Here is a 17,022-nt window from a genome sequence, read left to right as displayed (position 1 = left end):
CTGGCCACTGCAGCATCCCTGTGGTCATAAGATTGTGATTCCTGGCACTCAGTGACCAACTTGCAATATGACATTGCAGTGTCCCAGTGATGTAATGCATCCAACAAGCAAAGTCAATGGGGAAGCTGTCAGGAAATCACAAATCAGGACCATGGGACATCATCCACTTAATGACGGCACAGGATCTGCTTAAGGAAGGCAGCCAGAACTGCCATTGCTATGAGGCATCATCACCAACATGGCGCTTTATGATTGCATCACTTAGCGATGGAAATTTTTATTTATTTTTATTTTATTTTATTTTGAATTTGTATACCGCCCTTCTCCCTGAGGACTCAGGGCGGTGAACAGCCAAGTAAAAACATCAAATACAAATATTAAAATACAGTTAAAATATACATATATAAATTTGGCCCCATTAATTAAAAACAATAAACAAAACACTTAAAAACACTTAAAAAAAAAATTAGGCCAGCCCGGCTTGCTGGAAAAGGAAGGTTTTAAGGGCACGGCGGAAGGCACCGAGGTCTTGGATTCTCCTTATCTCTGGAGGCAATTGATTCCAGAGGGTAGGTGCCCCCACAGAGAAGGCCCTCCCCCTTTAGGATTTCAATCCTAATTATGGCCATTGTGTGAGGACTACCTTTAGTTCCTATTTCATGACAGCAACCAATCCCAATCCCCTTATCTCTTGACATGAACAAAAAATCAGCTTCACATTTTCTCTTTTAAATTTCATGCAGGAATGGCTATTTCTCCAATCTTTGAATGCAAAGTTTATAAAGGTGACATGCACAGCTGTATTATCACACAGGCTATATAAAAGAAAAACCATTAAGATATATATGAGACAAATTTGAAAGATAAATTCCAAACTCTTTGGGCATACATGGCCAGATATCCTACCAAAGTTTAAGCAAGGAGATACAACTAAACATGTCTGAGCTGAATAGTGCCAGAGCAAATTAAACTTGTACTGACATCCCAAGTCAAAGATACTGGGAGAATGGTAAAAAACCTGTTAGAAGCTTGGCAAACCACTTGAAGCAAAAAATATCCTCAGAGAGATCTACTATTGAGGAAAACCTAGCCAAGGTTTGTAATCAGCTTGATCAGCTTGTACTTTTGACCAATGACTTTTGGAGACACACCCAAAAGTAGACCTTCAGGAGATCCCCTAGAAATACCATGCAATAGAAAGGGGAACACTGCCGCTACCCCTCTTACCAGAGATGATAGAAACTGTATCTTTCTCCCAGGATACAACATTAACATATTCTTGCACTGAAGAAGGAATGAGGCACTTAAAAACCGCCACGTTTCCACGCATTGATCTTTGATCCTCCACTCGAACTGTGTAAGGTTCCCTGAACACTGGGAAGAAAAACAATAGGTGAGCAGACAGGTTAGCAACTTGTATACTTCACCCAAAATTAATTTCACACCTTCCCACATCTCTTCACCCTACAGCAGAGGTGGGTTTCAGCAGGTTCTGACCAGTTCTGGAGAACCGGTAAATGCCACCTCTGACTGGCCCCACCCCCATTTATTCTCTGCCTCCCGAGTCCCATCTGATCGGGAGGAAATGGGGATTTTGCAATAACCTTCCCCTGGAGTGGGGAGGGAATGGAGATTTTACAGTATCCTTCCCCTGCCATGCCCACCAAGCCATACCCACCAAGCTATGCCCACCAAGTCACAACCACAGAACCAGTAGTAAAAAAAATTGAAACCCACCACTGCCCTACAGGGTGTATACCAAAGAATGCCCCAGACCATAGCTTCAATAATTAGGATAAGACTGCACCTTATATACCGTATTTTTCGGAGTATAAGACGCACCGGAGTATAAGACGCACCTACCTTTTTTGGTGAGGAAAAGAAGAAAAAGAAATCTCCCTCTGCCTCTGAGCAATTTTGCCTTGTAACAGCAAACAGCCTGCTTTACTTTCATTTTCCTTTTCAGCATAGCTTGATTAGCACAAGGGGAAAAAAAATATGTGCCAGCAATTTACAGAGCCCTACGCAAAACAGCTGAGAGCAAATCAGCTGAGAGTCGGGAGGCTGATCCAATCAACTTATGCTAATTAGGCTGTGCTGAAGCTGAAAGGAGCTGTTTTTTCTTGCTGTTTGCTTGCAAGGAGGTCACTGCAAGGAGGTGGGTGGGGCTACATTTGGTGTATAAGACGCACCTAGATTTTCACTCCCTTTTAGGGGGGGAAAAGGTGCGTCTTATACTCCGAAAAATACGGTATGTATTTTATCCTGATCTGCTGATTTTCCAGCTTCAAAAATCTCATTCTAGTCAAAACAGGAGAAGACAAAGATGGGAAATACAGCACATGTCCCATCATAAGCTGAAGGCTGACAGAAGATGTTCTTAACCTGAAAAACTGTTGCAGGTTAACGATTTGTCTTCAGTGCAACTGATTGCTATGGGTGGCTTTTAACTGAGATTCTTAAAAATGAATTTCTGCACAAAAAAAAAAAACAATTCAATGGAAAGCTTATTAAAACCAGTGTAAAATGAAAGAACAGAATAAAGAAACAAGCCTTTTCTGGGGATCAAAGTGTCACCAAGGCAGGTGCCAAATAAGCCTCTCTAGGGGGTGGCATTTCACTGTTGCTGTTACCTCCTCCCCGGAAACTCCTGCTAGTCTGTCTTGGTAGCCTAGCCCAGATGTTCACAGGAACACAAGCACACAGGGTACCCTTTGATCCCAACCCCAAAGATCTTTAGAGGTCAAACTGGCTGTGAGTTAAGATTAGAGTAGAATTGCAGGGGGCTGGGCACCTGACAAAGAAAGAAAGAAGAGGCTGCTTTTGAAAACTTCCAGAACTTCATAGAACCAGAGACCTAAAAGGCATCTCAGAGGTAGTCTAGTCAAGCCTTCTCTTCAGTGTAAAATCCACCAGAGCTTCTCCGATAGATGATTATCCAGACTTACATTCCAAGGCCAGCATTAGCCAAATGGCCAGCTGCAAGGAGGAGTTGTACTTTAGGACTCTTTCCTCTCTTGCTTCCCTCTTGCCTGTCCTTCATTCCTTGCCCTTTTCCCAACCTCATAATATCAGGTGTCCTCACCATTGAATAATACTTTATAGGTGGACACCCTGTTTTAGCTTTTCTGCTAAATTGGATATAGGCTGTTCAGATAAAATTCTTAAAGGTAGACCTAGCAGGAGTTACAGGGCTTAACATGCCCCCAAGATTGCTTTAATGTACAAAGAATGATCATAGTATGAAATATGTTATTATAAATCAAACAGAACTTGCTACGAAGCAAGCAAAACAAAAATCTTAAAGCATTTCTCTTCATATCCCTCCCTTTACTTCATCATGATTCTGATTTGTTCCATTTTATGGAGAACTTCATTTGAGCAGAGTTGAACCTGCTCTTTGGTTTTCTATCCATCAATTGTCAATCACCAATATACCCTCTCTTTCCGAGGAAGTTCTCCCACTATCCTCTTTGAGGAGGAGAAGATGCCCACTCCATGTCCAGTTTGAGAAGTCCACAAGCAGGACATGAGTGCCCAGCCCATTCTCACACATGGCTCCTTGTTGTTGCTGTTCCTTATCAGCTCAGAATTCAGACAAGAAGCATAAAATGGTTTTCCTGACACTTGCCACATTCAAGGCAGCAAGCTTCGTTTTAAAATACACAATGTCAAAGAAACATTGTTCTTTGCCTGCTTTCAACTTCTTCCATGTCCAAATGTCTATGGAGATTCTCAATCATCCAGGTCATAGTTGAAAAAAGTGCTTTTTCAAAAGGCGACTGGACTTTCTTTTTTTTTTTTTTTTTTTTTTTGCTTGAAGACGTTTCGCTTGGATGAGAAACGAAATGTCTTCAAGCAAAAACAAAGAAAGTCCAGTTGCCTTTTGAAAAATCACCTTCGGGACTCTTCCATATCCGTTTATCTCAGACGACTCCATTGGGTTTAGATTTAACAAGATGAAGGAAAAAAATGCTTTAATCCTTTGTTTCAAAGCATTCATAACTTTATACCTTCTACCATGTTCACATTCATTCACTTATTTTTCTAATTAATGAAGCCCCAAATATTGGAGCTCTTCCTCCAATCACCAATCAAAAGGTTCTGTGCTTTCTTCTGATTCCATGGGGTACCTTTTGAGTTGAACTGCAAACTGAAGCTAAACAATCGTAGCCTTGACTCAGCCTCAAGTGGGTCAGCTGCTCTCCATTCGTAGCTAAGGTTTGGCCTATGGGCAGAGGTGCATCTCTCCCCGCCTGACCACAGCAGACAAATCCTTTAGCTTGCTCCCACTGAACGAACTTCCCTCCAGAATGATCAGATGCATTAGATATCTCTGGGGGCTTCCAGGGGCCCTTCAGTGAAACCCCACTCCCAAGACAGAAGCTGTACCTCAGCTTCTCCAGGCAGACCTCAAGTTTCTTTGCACCTGAACCTGCTCCTTTCTGTGCTGGGCCCTAACAACTGAAGAAATGGAGACATGTAATTTTGGACACGACACCTGGGAGAATTTTCATAGGCCTGACCCCTGCTGAACTTCCATTGCAATGGAGAATGAGCCAGTGGATGGAGGTCCCAGATATATACAACACTTGATTATTGATACCACCCAAGAATGACTACGGATCTAGTCTTGGTGTTCCAAAGATCTAGGTGGCTGCTGCAATGCATTTATTTGGCTAACCCCCTGTGAAGCTATTGAGCTAATTGAGCTAATTTCCCAACCAGAAGGAAACAAGAAATAAAATTGCAAGAAATAAGGACTATCACAAGTCTATTTAAAAAGAGTCTCTTCCCCCTTGCTCCTCACATCCAAGAGAAGAGAATACAAAGGAAGAAGGTTAAAGGCTGCCTATTAAGAATTCTAAGGAAATCATCATGGCACGGAGCCCTCAAAATAAAAATAAAATCATGTGCACATATAGAAACATTTTGTAACTCAAGTAAATAGTTCACTTCTTGGTCTTTAATGTCCTATCCCATCCTATGAGGCAAGGAAGGAAGAAGTTGAGTATCAAGCTGGTCTGTGCACTTTGGCAACTGGTGTTTAATAGTTTACCTAATGAAACCAATGGGGCTCCTTGTCCACCCACTTGGTTGATCATTTGACCAAAAATGGTCTCCCACCTGCTCCTCCCTTCCCTCTGCTTAATTAGTCCTCCAACTGCTTAGCCTGTAGCTCACAAAGGAATGTGCCATCCAGAAAGCAGAATCAGATCTCCTGAAGAGATCTCCTGAAGACCTATTGCATCAGAGGTGGGATTCACATAATTTACCCACCAGTTCGCCCAGCACCAAAAATGTGAGCACACACACATGCACAGGTGCCCGGCCTCAAAAACGTGCCTAAATAGGACAGCATAGATCCAGGATGTGATATCTGCTACCAGTTCGCCTGAACCGGTCCGAACCGGCTGAATACCACCTCCTATTGCATCCCAGTGTATTTTCCTTCCCCCAGCAAATATGATTCTCTGGGACTAAATTTAGCTAGCAACACCTCCCTTACCAGTCGAGAAGAAGGACTGCCCTCCCTCAGCCAGCCAATACCTGCTTTGACCCGGATGTTTGGGCTCCTGATTTTGCCCACGGAGTTCTCTGCAGTGCAGAAGTAAACATTGTCGTGGATAAAGCTGTTGAAGGCAGATGGCGAGAAGGGGTAAAGTTGAAGAGTTCCATTGGCATGGACGTGGCGGATGTGTGGGACATCATAGATGTCATCCCCAGTAGCAAGGTACCAGCGAAGGGTGGCACTGGGTGATCCTGCTGCTGGACAAGGGATGATCACTCCCACAGAGCTGGAGAAGGTCACCTGCTGAATGGAGTCGTTCACAAAATAGAGGCTGGTACCCACATCTTCAGTGTGTGCTATGGGGGCAAGCAGAAAGTGAATGCAGTTCCCAAAGAACAAGATCACCTGAACTTGCAAAGCCCCTGCCTCCCCTCGTTCCTCCTGGCTCAGCACTCCCCTTCATCCAAGTACCATGGGCCCCTTGGAAGGAGGAGAGAAGCAAGTTAGGAAAAGTGCAGAAAAGAGCAGCTCAAATGATTTGGAGGCTAATAGAGATTAGATGCATTTGCTAAAAAAGTTGGGGGAGGGGTGAATACAGCCCAAGCTTGGAACATGATGCCTAGTAGGGAAATCAGTATTTTTTCCCCGTCCTCCAAACAGTTTGATTTGTGACAGCCAACGCAGCTGTCAACATAGTGGTGAAGGCACCAGCTGTAGGAGATGACCAGGCAGAGCCTGAGGGAGGGGTCAAACCAAGGGTGAAATCCAGCAGGTTCTGACAGGTTCTGGAGAACCGGTAGCGGAAATTTTGAGCAGTTCGGAGAACCGGCAAATACCACCTCTGGCTAGCCTCTGGAGTGGGGTGGGAATGGAGATTTTGCAGTATCCTTCCCGTGCCACACCCACCAAGCCACACCATGCCTACCAAGCCACGCCCACAGAACCAATAGTAAAAAAAAATGGATTTCACCACTGGGTCAAACATATTATCAGTCTTGAGTCCCTTCCTGCCCACAAGAGACCTAAATCCAGCCCACCTTCAGTTCCATTGACTCTTATTTACCGCCAATTTGCTTGGACCATTAATAGTTCAGATTCTTGTAGGGAGTGTTAGCATGCAATAAATATATATTCATTTGAACTGCCTTCTTCTTGATTTCTTGCACGTAACACCAGGTTAGAAACGGAAAAGCCATCTATTTTAGTGCCACCTTAGCTGAATGACCTTGGGCCAGTCATAGTCCTAGCAAGCAGGCAGTGGCAAACCAGTTCCAAAATCTTGCCAACAGTGTTGCAGTCAACAGACTTGAAGGCACACACACACACATAAACACACACACGCACACAATTGCTACCCAAACAGTAGGATCAATGGTCACTCAATGATCCTGACTGGAAGGTGTCTGATTCACACCTTAGTGAATTGATTGATTAATTTTTTCAGTGTAAATCAACAAGAGGCATACTGGAACTGAGCATATCAGTAAACTGTGGGATTCATTCCCACAAGATGGGACAATGATGAATAACTTGGGTGTCTTAAAAGAAGACTGAAAAAATTCATGGGTGATGAGGGTTAGTCTTATTGCTTAACGCATTGTAAGCCGCCCTGAGTCTCCAGAGAAGGGCGGCATATAAATCAAATTAAAAAAAAAAAAATTCTGAGGCAAGGGTGGCCTGTCTTCATATACCCCTTGCAGGGAAACTATGGTGGGAAAGGGAAGGTCCTGCTGCTGGGTCCCTAGAGATGTCCCTTTGGGCCCTGGGAGGAAGAAGGGTGGGCTCATCCAGCAGGTCCCTTATTTCACAAGCTGTGCCCCTTAGAGGAGGAGTGGGTAAGGCAGCAGTTTCCAGGTCCCTGCAGGCATCTCTGCAGCATTCCTCCATCACCCCAGAGAGAAGAACAGAGAGAAAGGCTCTGTTGAATAGAATAGAAGCCACATTCTGAATAAATGCTAGGAAAAGCTTCATGAGTTAGCACTCACAAGCCTGCGGACCACCAAATTTCCCCCAAAGTGCTCCAGACCAGGGAACGGGCTCCTGAATGAAAAGTACAAGCTTTTCTTGATCAGGTGGGCTTTTCTCAAGCCCAGGCCATCTCCAGGGCCAGCCTTTCTGAATTAAATCTACCGCCATGCCAAAACTGAGACTCCCATCCCAAAAGACCTTCAACGGCACTGACAGGAAATCCAGGAAGATGTGTATATTTCAGAATCACCAATGAATATTGTTGGGAACAAGAAGCTGGCAAGGGAAGGCATGGAATCCAGGAGGCCACATGCTCACATAACGCCCCTGCCAAAGCAAAAGCAGCTCTGGCGTTTTAGTCTGGCCTAAAACAATTCAGTCCCTCACAGCCCTGCTGCTCCCGCCGCCATTTCCCAAGTCCTGCTGCACTCCAGGCCCCACTGGGCTGCCCCGGTTGCGCCTTGCAAGGCTGAGATCCAGCCCCCCCCACCCTCCCACTCACAGGCCTCTTCCTGGCTGCTGAAGGGTTCGGTGGCAGCTGGAGGCCCCAGAGCCATTTGGACTGACCCTTCTCTTCAGCTGCGCTTAGGCAGGTGGCAAGGCCAAGATGGAGGACGGAGCCTTCCTGCGCCAGCCCCACAGGCAAGGGGCTCCCCATTGCCTGCCTATTTCCCTAGCACTGCTTTTGAGATCAGAGGAAGAGGAACAGTAGCAGCCGCAAAACAGCTCCTCTATTAATATTCCAAGCCAAGTACTTTATTGGCCCTCCAGGGAAGATGCATCCCAACTGCTCATTTGAGGAAAGGAATTAAAGCTGCATTGGGCACAGCAATTCACATCCCATCACAAAGCAGTGATGAGACCATTAGCGCTAGGCAAGATGGGAAAAATGTTTTGTCTTTTCATCATCATGGCAGCCATTTGGAAACTGTAGCACCAAAGCCCTTTTGGCTGGTGTTCAGAAAAACGATAACTCAAATGCTTTCCTTCACTTCCCAGCAGAGGGTCATGAATGCCCCTTGAAGCTGGTGGGTTTCAAAACAGCTGAAATTGCCCCATGGAAAACCAACCATGCTACGTACTCTTCTAAGGCAAAAGGTCCTCGGAGTTTCAGGAAACATCTGTCCTCGGCTCATTGAAAATCACATTAACAAATACAACACCTGGAACATCATGGAGAATTATACACCATGAAAATCTTGGCCATTCTCTGGCCACGTCAAAGAGAACATCAAAGCTTGATATTGTCTAGCACCTTATGATTTTATTGTAGCCTCTATTTTACTTCACTAATAAACTACCTTAGGTAATTTGTGGAAAGTTTCTAGAAATTCAGGGATGCCCTTGAAGAGCACCTGGAAGCTTCAAATGGTCTGGAATGCAGCATCACTGGCAGTGATGGGCATGCCTTAGGTTGCCCATGTGACAGCTCTGCTTCACAAGCTGTACTTGCTTGCTACTACGTGAGGTTTAAGGTGATGGCTATAATCTATGAAGTCCTTCATGACACAGGGCCTGGCTATCTGAAGGACTGAATACCTGTGGTGTCAGCCTTGCCACATTAATCCAAGAGTTGGTAGGGACTGATTCCTTTGAGTCAACAGTGACATCTATTAGGACCCCTGAAGCTCACCTTCTCAGTCATTGCACTTGCCTTCTAGAATGAGGTTCCCCCTGAGATCCAGAGAATTTCTGCCCTGAAAGCATTTTGTAGGGCCTTACAGATTTGAATCTTCTCTGCATGTTTAGTATGTGATATGCTGCGCTGATCAGTTTATGTTGTGAGCCACTCAGAGTTGTTTGGAGCTGGATGGGACTCAATTAAAATAATAAATATACAAAATATGCAATCTACCTACTTTTATACTGTATGCTTATCAACACAAAGCCACATTTATATGAGAACCTCCATTTATATCTCTATGCCCTTGTAGATACAAATATGTTAACTGATGATTATTCACAATAGAAATATAAAAATTACAAAAAGGCAAAGCAACTAAACTCTGTGAAGAATGGTTAAAAGAGTAGAGTATGTGTTAATCTAAAGAAGAGAAGGCGACTCTTCTGCCAGCAGCCTTCCAAGTTCTGGAGGTGGGAAGAGGGTCTGGATTTGTTCTCCATGGGGACTGGGAAGAAGACAGCTTCGTAGAGAAAGATCCTCACTTGAAATAATGATGATTCCCTATGATTCTATAAGATCCTTAACAGCATGCACATTCTGCAACCTTTACTGTACCCCTGCTATGCAATATTTTAACTTTTGTTTTTTTTAAACAATTGGTATTGATGTGTTATTTCTTTTAGCATAAGACCCTTGGGGGAGGTGAAAAGTGGCTGACAAATATTTTGGGAAGTCCTTAATGAAATCGACACATAGCCTAGATGACATAATGGAGCAGTTCCAGTGCCTCAAGCCAGTGAGTGCACTTTCCAGAGACAAAGGGGCACCCGAGAAGTGGCAGCTGCCTCCCATGGAGCTCTCTCTGCAGCCTACTTGGCACACACCTTCCTTGAAAAAGAGTCCCTGGCAGAAGAGCAGCGGAGAGTGCAAATCCAGGAAGAGAAAACAGCAAAATATCTCATAAATAAAGAGAAGAAATTCAGATTGGCTGGTAAAGCCTCTGCAGGTCAAAAGGGGCAGAATAGATTTTTCATATAAAATGGAAGTTACAGGATTGGTGGTAGTTATGAGACAGACGCATAGAGTTAAATCCATCTAATCTCCTTTACCATTTAACGGTGTACATCATCCTAATTCCATCTTTCATAAAACTGCCTCCAAATCAGCAAGAGAGATTAAAAATGTAGGAAAAGCCTGCAATATTTTTAAAACAGAAATCACTTCTGGCATCTGGTCACAAGCCTTGGATGTAACCTACATACCAGAGGCATTAATTTAGATTCTACCTTCAGAAATTATGTAAAAAGGGGGCCTCCCTACAGAAACAAAGGGCAGCACAACAGTGGTACCCAGATAAAGATTCTGCATTCCCAGCACTGGAAAAAACACATTTTCAAGTTCTCAGTGAGCAATCTACCAAAATTGCAGGATATTGCAACCTAAGAGTATTGAAATATTAATGCTTCTGCTTTGTTCAAGGAATCTTTATCATTCCACTCCAATATTGACTTGTTTTCCTCGCTCAACTTTTACAATGTTGGCAAAGTTAGACTGGCCTAGCTAGAGAATCCACCCCCATTTACAGATGTAAATCACAGAGGTGTCTCAAACCCAGCCAATCAATTTCTCAGCCCTCTACCACTTGCAGCTGTCCCTGATTGTGCAAAGGAGACCCCACCAACGTCCCATAACCAAACTCAAAGGAAAAGAGGGCCTCTTGTAAGGGATACCTGCCCCTTGCACAGCATGTTCCTGGCTGTCCCCCTTCAGAGTCAGCTGGCTGATTGGCCCAGGAGGGCCAAAACAGTAAGAATGTAGATATCACTACCAGTTAGTCATCTTCAGGGTAAAAGTGGTCCCTGTGAGTTGGCTGCTCTTGCACAAAGATTTGGAAAGCCAAAGAACAGCCCTCCAAAATGAGAGGGCTGTAGTACTGTGAAGCGGTATATCAGTCTAAGTGCTATTGCTATTGCTATTGCTATTGCTTAGCTGACCAGAGCTGATTTGGTGCAGCAATATTGGAAGAGCAAATATTTGTCCTCTGAGACCAGAAGACACATCCTGTCCCTTCTCATGAGGTTGGTCCAGCCTAAATGTCATTCCTCCCACTTTACTTGGCTGAAATTAGTCACCTACACAGTCTTCAGTAAGGTTTTTGCCTCCTTGGAAAAAGTCACCTGACAGCCAGGTAGGAGACCAGGCAGTCCATAGACAAGCCTCTATCCCTCAAAGGCAGGGTCTGTTCCAGGCTGATTAGCAGGGGAGGAGACAGGCAGGGCAGGGTGACCAGGCTCACCCAGTGGAGGTTACAAAGAGGCTGCCCAGTAAGTCCTTCTCTGCCCAGGTACCACTCGTGGCAGGGAGGCATGTACACATGCTGGAGCCAAAAAGGAGGCTGCCTCTCTCTGAGAGGCTACATAGCCTTTGTCAAAATGTGACAAGAGGAGCCATGCCAGAGGAAGGCAGTCTCGGGCCGAGCCATGAACATGCAAATGCTGTGACTCATAAGGAAGACCTTGTCCCAGTTAGTGGGGGAGACTGCAGCCCAAGGAGCCCCCACCTGCCATCACTGAGAGGATAGACTATACATGCCTTTTCCAGGCCTGCCTCATAGTTTGGGGATCAGATGGGCAAAGGAAAGAGGTGGGTTGTGCTGTACCCTCCTCCGGCATTAAGAGCAAGCATTTCCTTACTGGGATTTGTAAGCAAATGGGGTAGGGGGAGGGAAGAGCATTCACCCATTGCATCCGACTCCTGAATTCACCTACTGATTCCTGCCCCTACCCACATCAGGGCAAGGAGACCCTATCCACTGGAGACCCTGGAGACCCTATCCGGTCAGGGGCTTTGGAAGACAAAGCTTGACAACAGAATAAGCTACCAATGAGCCAGTAGGGGGACCTTGGCATGCGGTCTTGAAGTCCAGCTGCCAAGGCTACAGGAACCCTTAAATAGTGTGCATAAAGCAAAGGTAATCCTATAACCGGAAAGAACTAAAATGTTCCACAAAAATAGAACATCCCTGGTTTCTTTGCATCTACTGAGATGCAATAAATGGTTTTGCCCATTTTTGATTTCGCAAGGAACTAAAATTGACGAGGCCTCTGAAAATGCAATTCCTCATTTGGAAACTGGCTGTTCCCTTTCCTGTTCTGGGAACAGTTGCCTCCTGGCTGCTGGAGATTGGCAAGGGCTCGGTCTCTGCTCCTGACCAAGGGATGAATTCACACCTCCCAGCAGCACACTGCAGAATGGGTGGGCCGCCATGTTGGGAGGCTCTCAACACAGAAAGGAAGGCAGCTTTTTTCCTTCTCCCCCAGAGCTTCGATGCGGACAGGAACAGATGGGGAGGCTCACCCCCCTTCTTCTCTTGCTGTGCTGCCAGGGACAGGAGGTGCCTACAGGATGAATGGCAAAGCCAGAATTTCTGCCCAGCTCCCTCTAGACAAGGGCAACTTTTCCAGGTGGATTCCAACCAAGAGGTCTTTTGCAGCCACTGCCCAGTTTTGGAGGGCTTTGAGGTCCGTCAGTACTGGTTGGGTGTGGGGAAGATGCAGCTGCCCCATCTGTTACCTGCTCTGAATGTAACTGCTCAGCAGAACTTGGGATGTGCAAAGCCAGTTTTTTCCCAGTTTAATGAGGATCCATGTTTAATTTCCATGGCAAACAAAGCAAGGCACAGTGAGGTGGGGGGAGGGAGGTTTTCAATGGAGACTCTATGGCTGCCTGAACTGAATAAGAAGACAGAAAATGACAGGTGTTCCCATCACACTAAGCACCTGGACCATCTCCAGCCTGTGACAGGAAACCAAGGTGTTCTTTTCTATTCCCTCTCCCATCACAAAAGCCGTGGCACCCAGCTCCACCCAACAAACTCCCAACCTGTCCTTGTAAGCCATTCATTGGGAAGTGGGGATTTTTAATAATGAAGATACCAAAAAGATCTAATCTACTGAGAGATATTCCCAAACTTCCGTGATATCCTGGTACAAACAGTTGGTTTTTTTGTTCTACAGGAGCCCATTTCATACAGCACAAACTATTAAGCTTCTGTGCTTTGATGCACCATTATATTAAATATCGAAAAGATTTTTCATGCATTAAGACATTCCATTTCTTTTCTTAATGTCACCTAACCTCTGTAGCATTATTATTCACTTTCTGGAACCGCTTCAGTATAATACTTGGTAACAAAGAAGCAGTTAGGATCCTTATTTTTTAATCATGGCTTCCAAAAAGGGATGAGGCAGTAGAAGATTCTCTTTCAGAATGAAGGTTGTTCGATTTGGTCTCCACAAAAACCAAACCAGCCCCGACACCTTCCTCGCCACCGGCATTGAAAATGATCATTGCATCTCACATGAAGTTATTAGTCTGGCTGTGAAAAATCAAAAGGGTCTCAGCTCAGATTGTGTCTTCTTTTTTCCCCTGCCTTTCGCACAGTCAAAATGCAAATGAAGGCAAATCAGACGCTGGCATGGATGGCAGCGACAAGGAGAAAGATCTGGGCAGCATTCTAGAAAAACAGGCGAGCCCTGGTTTTAATTAAAAAGTTTTGGGATGATTAATCACCCATTTTCCGATATCTGGGCATGTCCCTAGAAGGAATAAATAGGAATAAGTAAATGCTGTTTCTGTATCTTGCCCCCCATCAACGTTTCTGACTGAACCAAAGGTAGAGACACTTGCTCAGCAGGAGAGAATAGCTGATGCCAGAACCTATGAAGCCGAAGAAGAGCCAGGCACCCCCGAAATGCTGCCGCCACGGCTGCAGGATGTGGCTGGAAGCTCCTGCACCAAACAGATGGCAGAAGCTCCCGCTGCCCGTTCTTTTATGCAGCGCAGATCGATTACTCTACATCGGATTGTAATTTCATCCAAGGCAACCTCCCATCGCCTTCTCATTTCAACAGCTTCATTAGTTTGGCCCCAGTTTTGACACACAAGATCGCTGCTCCTGATCTGAAGCTGAAGCATCTGAAGCAATTGCATTTTCCACCTACCCCCTAAGGCTGCCCCTCCGATTCCATCCCATCTCTATCAAACTGCCGAGTTGGATTGATAGAAGCACTTCCAGATTTTAAAGGCCCGCCGGGCTTGGGAATATGTGTTTCCTGGGTTTCAAAGATGGTTCTCCATCTACTTTGAGAACTGGAGACAAGAGAACAAAGCTCTAAAAGTAACGCGCTCCGCGTTAAGCCTTGAACATTCTCGCTTGGAGCACTGGCAGAAACGCTGCGCTAGAGTCTACCCGACATTCATGTAATTAAGGACATTTCTGCAGCGATGGGCTGAGGGAGGTGGGTGGGATTCATTTTAATTTCCTATTGAATGATTTCAGGGCTCTAACCGTGCGGCTGCCGGCTGAGAGTCGGAGGGGAGCTGACTGCTCAGTCCCGGCAGAGGCCGGGAGGCAAATGGTCCCACAGCAGTCCTTGCCTCTTCAAAAGGGGCTGCCGGCACCCACCGCGGGCGGCAGGACAAAGGGGCGGCAGCCGTCCGGGGCCCAAGGGAGGCCGCCATCCCTTCGCCAGAGGGGCAAAGAGGGGACGCTATTAGCCGGCCGCCAGGAGCAGCCTCGGTGGCAAGCCTGGGCACGCTTAGCCGCTGCCCCTACCGAGCTGGGGAGGGCAGAGGGATCGCAAGCTGCTCCGGTCTCTCCTGGAGGGAAGGACGGCCAGGACAGGGAAGCAGCTCCCGCAGAAAGTCCTGAAGTTCCCGCCCCGACGGGGCGACCCGCCGCCGCCCGCTCGACGCGCCGCCGCCTACCTGGGCTGGTCCAGGAGTTGAGCAGCAGGAGGCAAGAAGTGACCAGCCACATGCCATCCAGGGGGGCCGATGCCGCGGGCGGGCGGGCGCCCTGCCTCTGCCCGTGTCCCCGGCCGGCCCTCGCCAGCTTCCCCCGTCGTCGGATGCTCCGCGCTCCTCACGGCCAGCCCGCCCGCCCGCCAGCCTAGCGCTACGCTCAGCCGCTCCGACTGTCAGCCGGCGAGCGAGCGAGCGAGCGAACGAAGGAACGAACGAACGCGCGGACGAGCTAGCGAGCGAGCGAGCGGGCGGGCGGGCGGTGAGGGAGGAGGAGCGGGCGGCCTCCCACATCCCCGCCCACCAGCCGGGAGGGGGAGAAGGGGCGCCTCCGCGCCGGGCCCTGGACAGGTGCCCCGCTAAGGCGGGCGGGCGAGCGCCACCTCGCAGGGGTCTCTGTGCGGCCCGCCCGCCCGGGAACTCGCCTCCCCTCAGCCCGGCCCGGCTCCCAGCTGAAGCCCCCGAGTGCCGGTTTGGGTCCCCCGTTTACCTCCGGCAGCTGGGAGCGGCCTCCTCTTCGTCGGCCTCGCCTTTCCGAGGAAAGAGACAGTGGAAAAGGCGACGGGCTGTTCTTGCTCGCGGCCGAACCTGGGCTGGGCAGGCGGTTCCGGCGCCGAGCAGCTGGTTTCTCCTTCGTGTAACCAGTAAGGAGGGACTGCCGGTGTCTCCACTCCGCGGCAGACAAAAGTTTTCCGGACCCGTCGGGGACTTGGCGGCTGGCCCTCAGGCGGTCAGGCACGGCCGTCTGGCGCAGTTGGAAAGGCCTAAGCCAGTCGACCCCGGGGCAACTAGCCTGCCCGGCCCGGCAGGTGCGCGACCCGAGCCATTCGCATATCGAAATGGACTCCCCGGCCAACCGTGCCCAGGTTCAGGTCCTCCGGGGGACCAGCGGCCACGGCTTCATCCTCACTCCCGGAGTCTCGGCCGGAGCCGGTCGGCTGTTGGAGGGCGCGCCTGCGACACGTGGGGACCTTTCGGCACACGGGGAAACGGCCTCCGCCTGAGGAACCGGACCGGGAGCGCCCCTCCTGAGAAGGGCAGGCGGGGCTGAGCCGTGGGGTCGCCCGTGCGTGACCGGCGGTCAAGGACCGACCTTGCCGCCTCTCGGCCCTCCCGCGCTGCGCCTCAGCATTCGGCCGCTCCCCCCGCCCATCCCTCTCCGGTGACGCCCCGACGGGCCCCGCTCTTCCTGCTCTCCAAGCGCGCCGGCCCTGGCCTGGCGACCTCGCCCCCGCTCTCGGCCAGTCCTGGGTGGACCAGGCGAGCAGAGCGAACGGCCTAAGTCTGAATTAGGCAGAGCGAGCGAAGCCTTGAACTCCCAACACCCGGGAAACGTTCCGCAGGAAGATTCCCCTGGAGCGGGAGAGGTTTCTGGGGGGCCTCGGGGTCTGCATAGTCAGGAGAGAAAGGGCAAGCCAGCCACAGATCGACTTACTTGCTCTGGGGAGATGGAATCCCAAAGACAGCTCAGCTGGGACTTCTTCCCCTAAAGCAGGGGTGGGGAACTAAGCCCCTTTATGACTTGTGGACTTCAACTCCCAGAATTCCTGAGTCAGCATGCGAGAATTCTGGGAGCTGAAGTCTACACGTCATAAACGGGCGGTAGTTCTCCACCCCTGCCCTAAATGCGAGGGCAGCAGCGTATTCTGGAAAGTTCCTCCAAAGGAATCTCTCACCGGTGGGGATTTTTCAAACTCTGAAGCCTTTTGATCAAAATCTCCCCCAGCAATTAGAGGAGAAAATCAAGATTTAGTCCTCCCTGGCACATTTTGTTGATGACATAGCCTTCAGAGGTAGCCCAAATGTGATTGTGCCTTGGCAGTGCTAAAGGACCTGTCCTGAAGAAATGGGCCTGGACTGGCACTGTCCAGTTGCCCAAGGTAGCAAGGTGAAGACAGGGAAGGGAGGGGGCTCTGTAAGAACTTAATATAACAGTATCTTAATACAGGTAGTCCTCGATTTACAACAGTTCATTTAGTGGTCATTTGAAGTTACAACAGCATTGAAAAAAGTGACTTATGCTCATTTTTCAGACTTATGACCGTTGCAGCATCCCCATGGTCATGTGATCAAAATTCAGACTCATGACCAGTTGCAATGTCCTGGGATCAGT

The 17,022-nt window shown here is 48.1% G+C and overlaps 1 protein-coding gene and 1 long non-coding RNA gene across 3 annotated transcripts in view; both read right to left on the bottom strand.

Moving 5' to 3' along the window:
- The window catches only part of DSCAML1 (DS cell adhesion molecule like 1), a 102,304-nt gene extending 87,142 nt beyond the window's left edge, over positions 1-15,162 (bottom strand). For both annotated transcript variants that reach the window (XM_034425125.3, XM_034425126.3), the window contains exons 1-3: positions 14,874-15,162; positions 5,551-5,868; positions 1,228-1,374 (exon numbers count right to left, since the gene is read on the bottom strand). In XM_034425125.3, coding sequence (XP_034281016.1) covers positions 1,228-1,374; positions 5,551-5,868; positions 14,874-14,925 — 517 coding nt within the window. In that variant the 5' untranslated portion in view covers positions 14,926-15,162. The remainder of the gene's footprint in view (positions 1-1,227; positions 1,375-5,550; positions 5,869-14,873) is intronic.
- LOC117670175 (uncharacterized) lies at positions 13,307-14,162 on the bottom strand. Its single transcript, XR_004592587.3, has 2 exons — positions 14,108-14,162; positions 13,307-13,482 (listed from the first exon to the last, which is right to left on the bottom strand). It is a non-coding gene; the product is annotated as an uncharacterized LOC117670175 (long non-coding RNA).
- Positions 15,163-17,022: the final 1,860 nt, after the last annotated feature.

This window comes from Pantherophis guttatus, chromosome 9 (genome assembly GCF_059756535.1).
Source record: "Pantherophis guttatus breed Tessera chromosome 9, ASM5975653v1, whole genome shotgun sequence".
In the NCBI taxonomy this organism is placed as follows: domain Eukaryota; kingdom Metazoa; phylum Chordata; class Lepidosauria; order Squamata; family Colubridae; genus Pantherophis; species Pantherophis guttatus.
The sequence above is the reverse complement of the archived record's forward strand: the minus strand, read 5'-3'. Positions and strand labels throughout refer to the sequence as shown.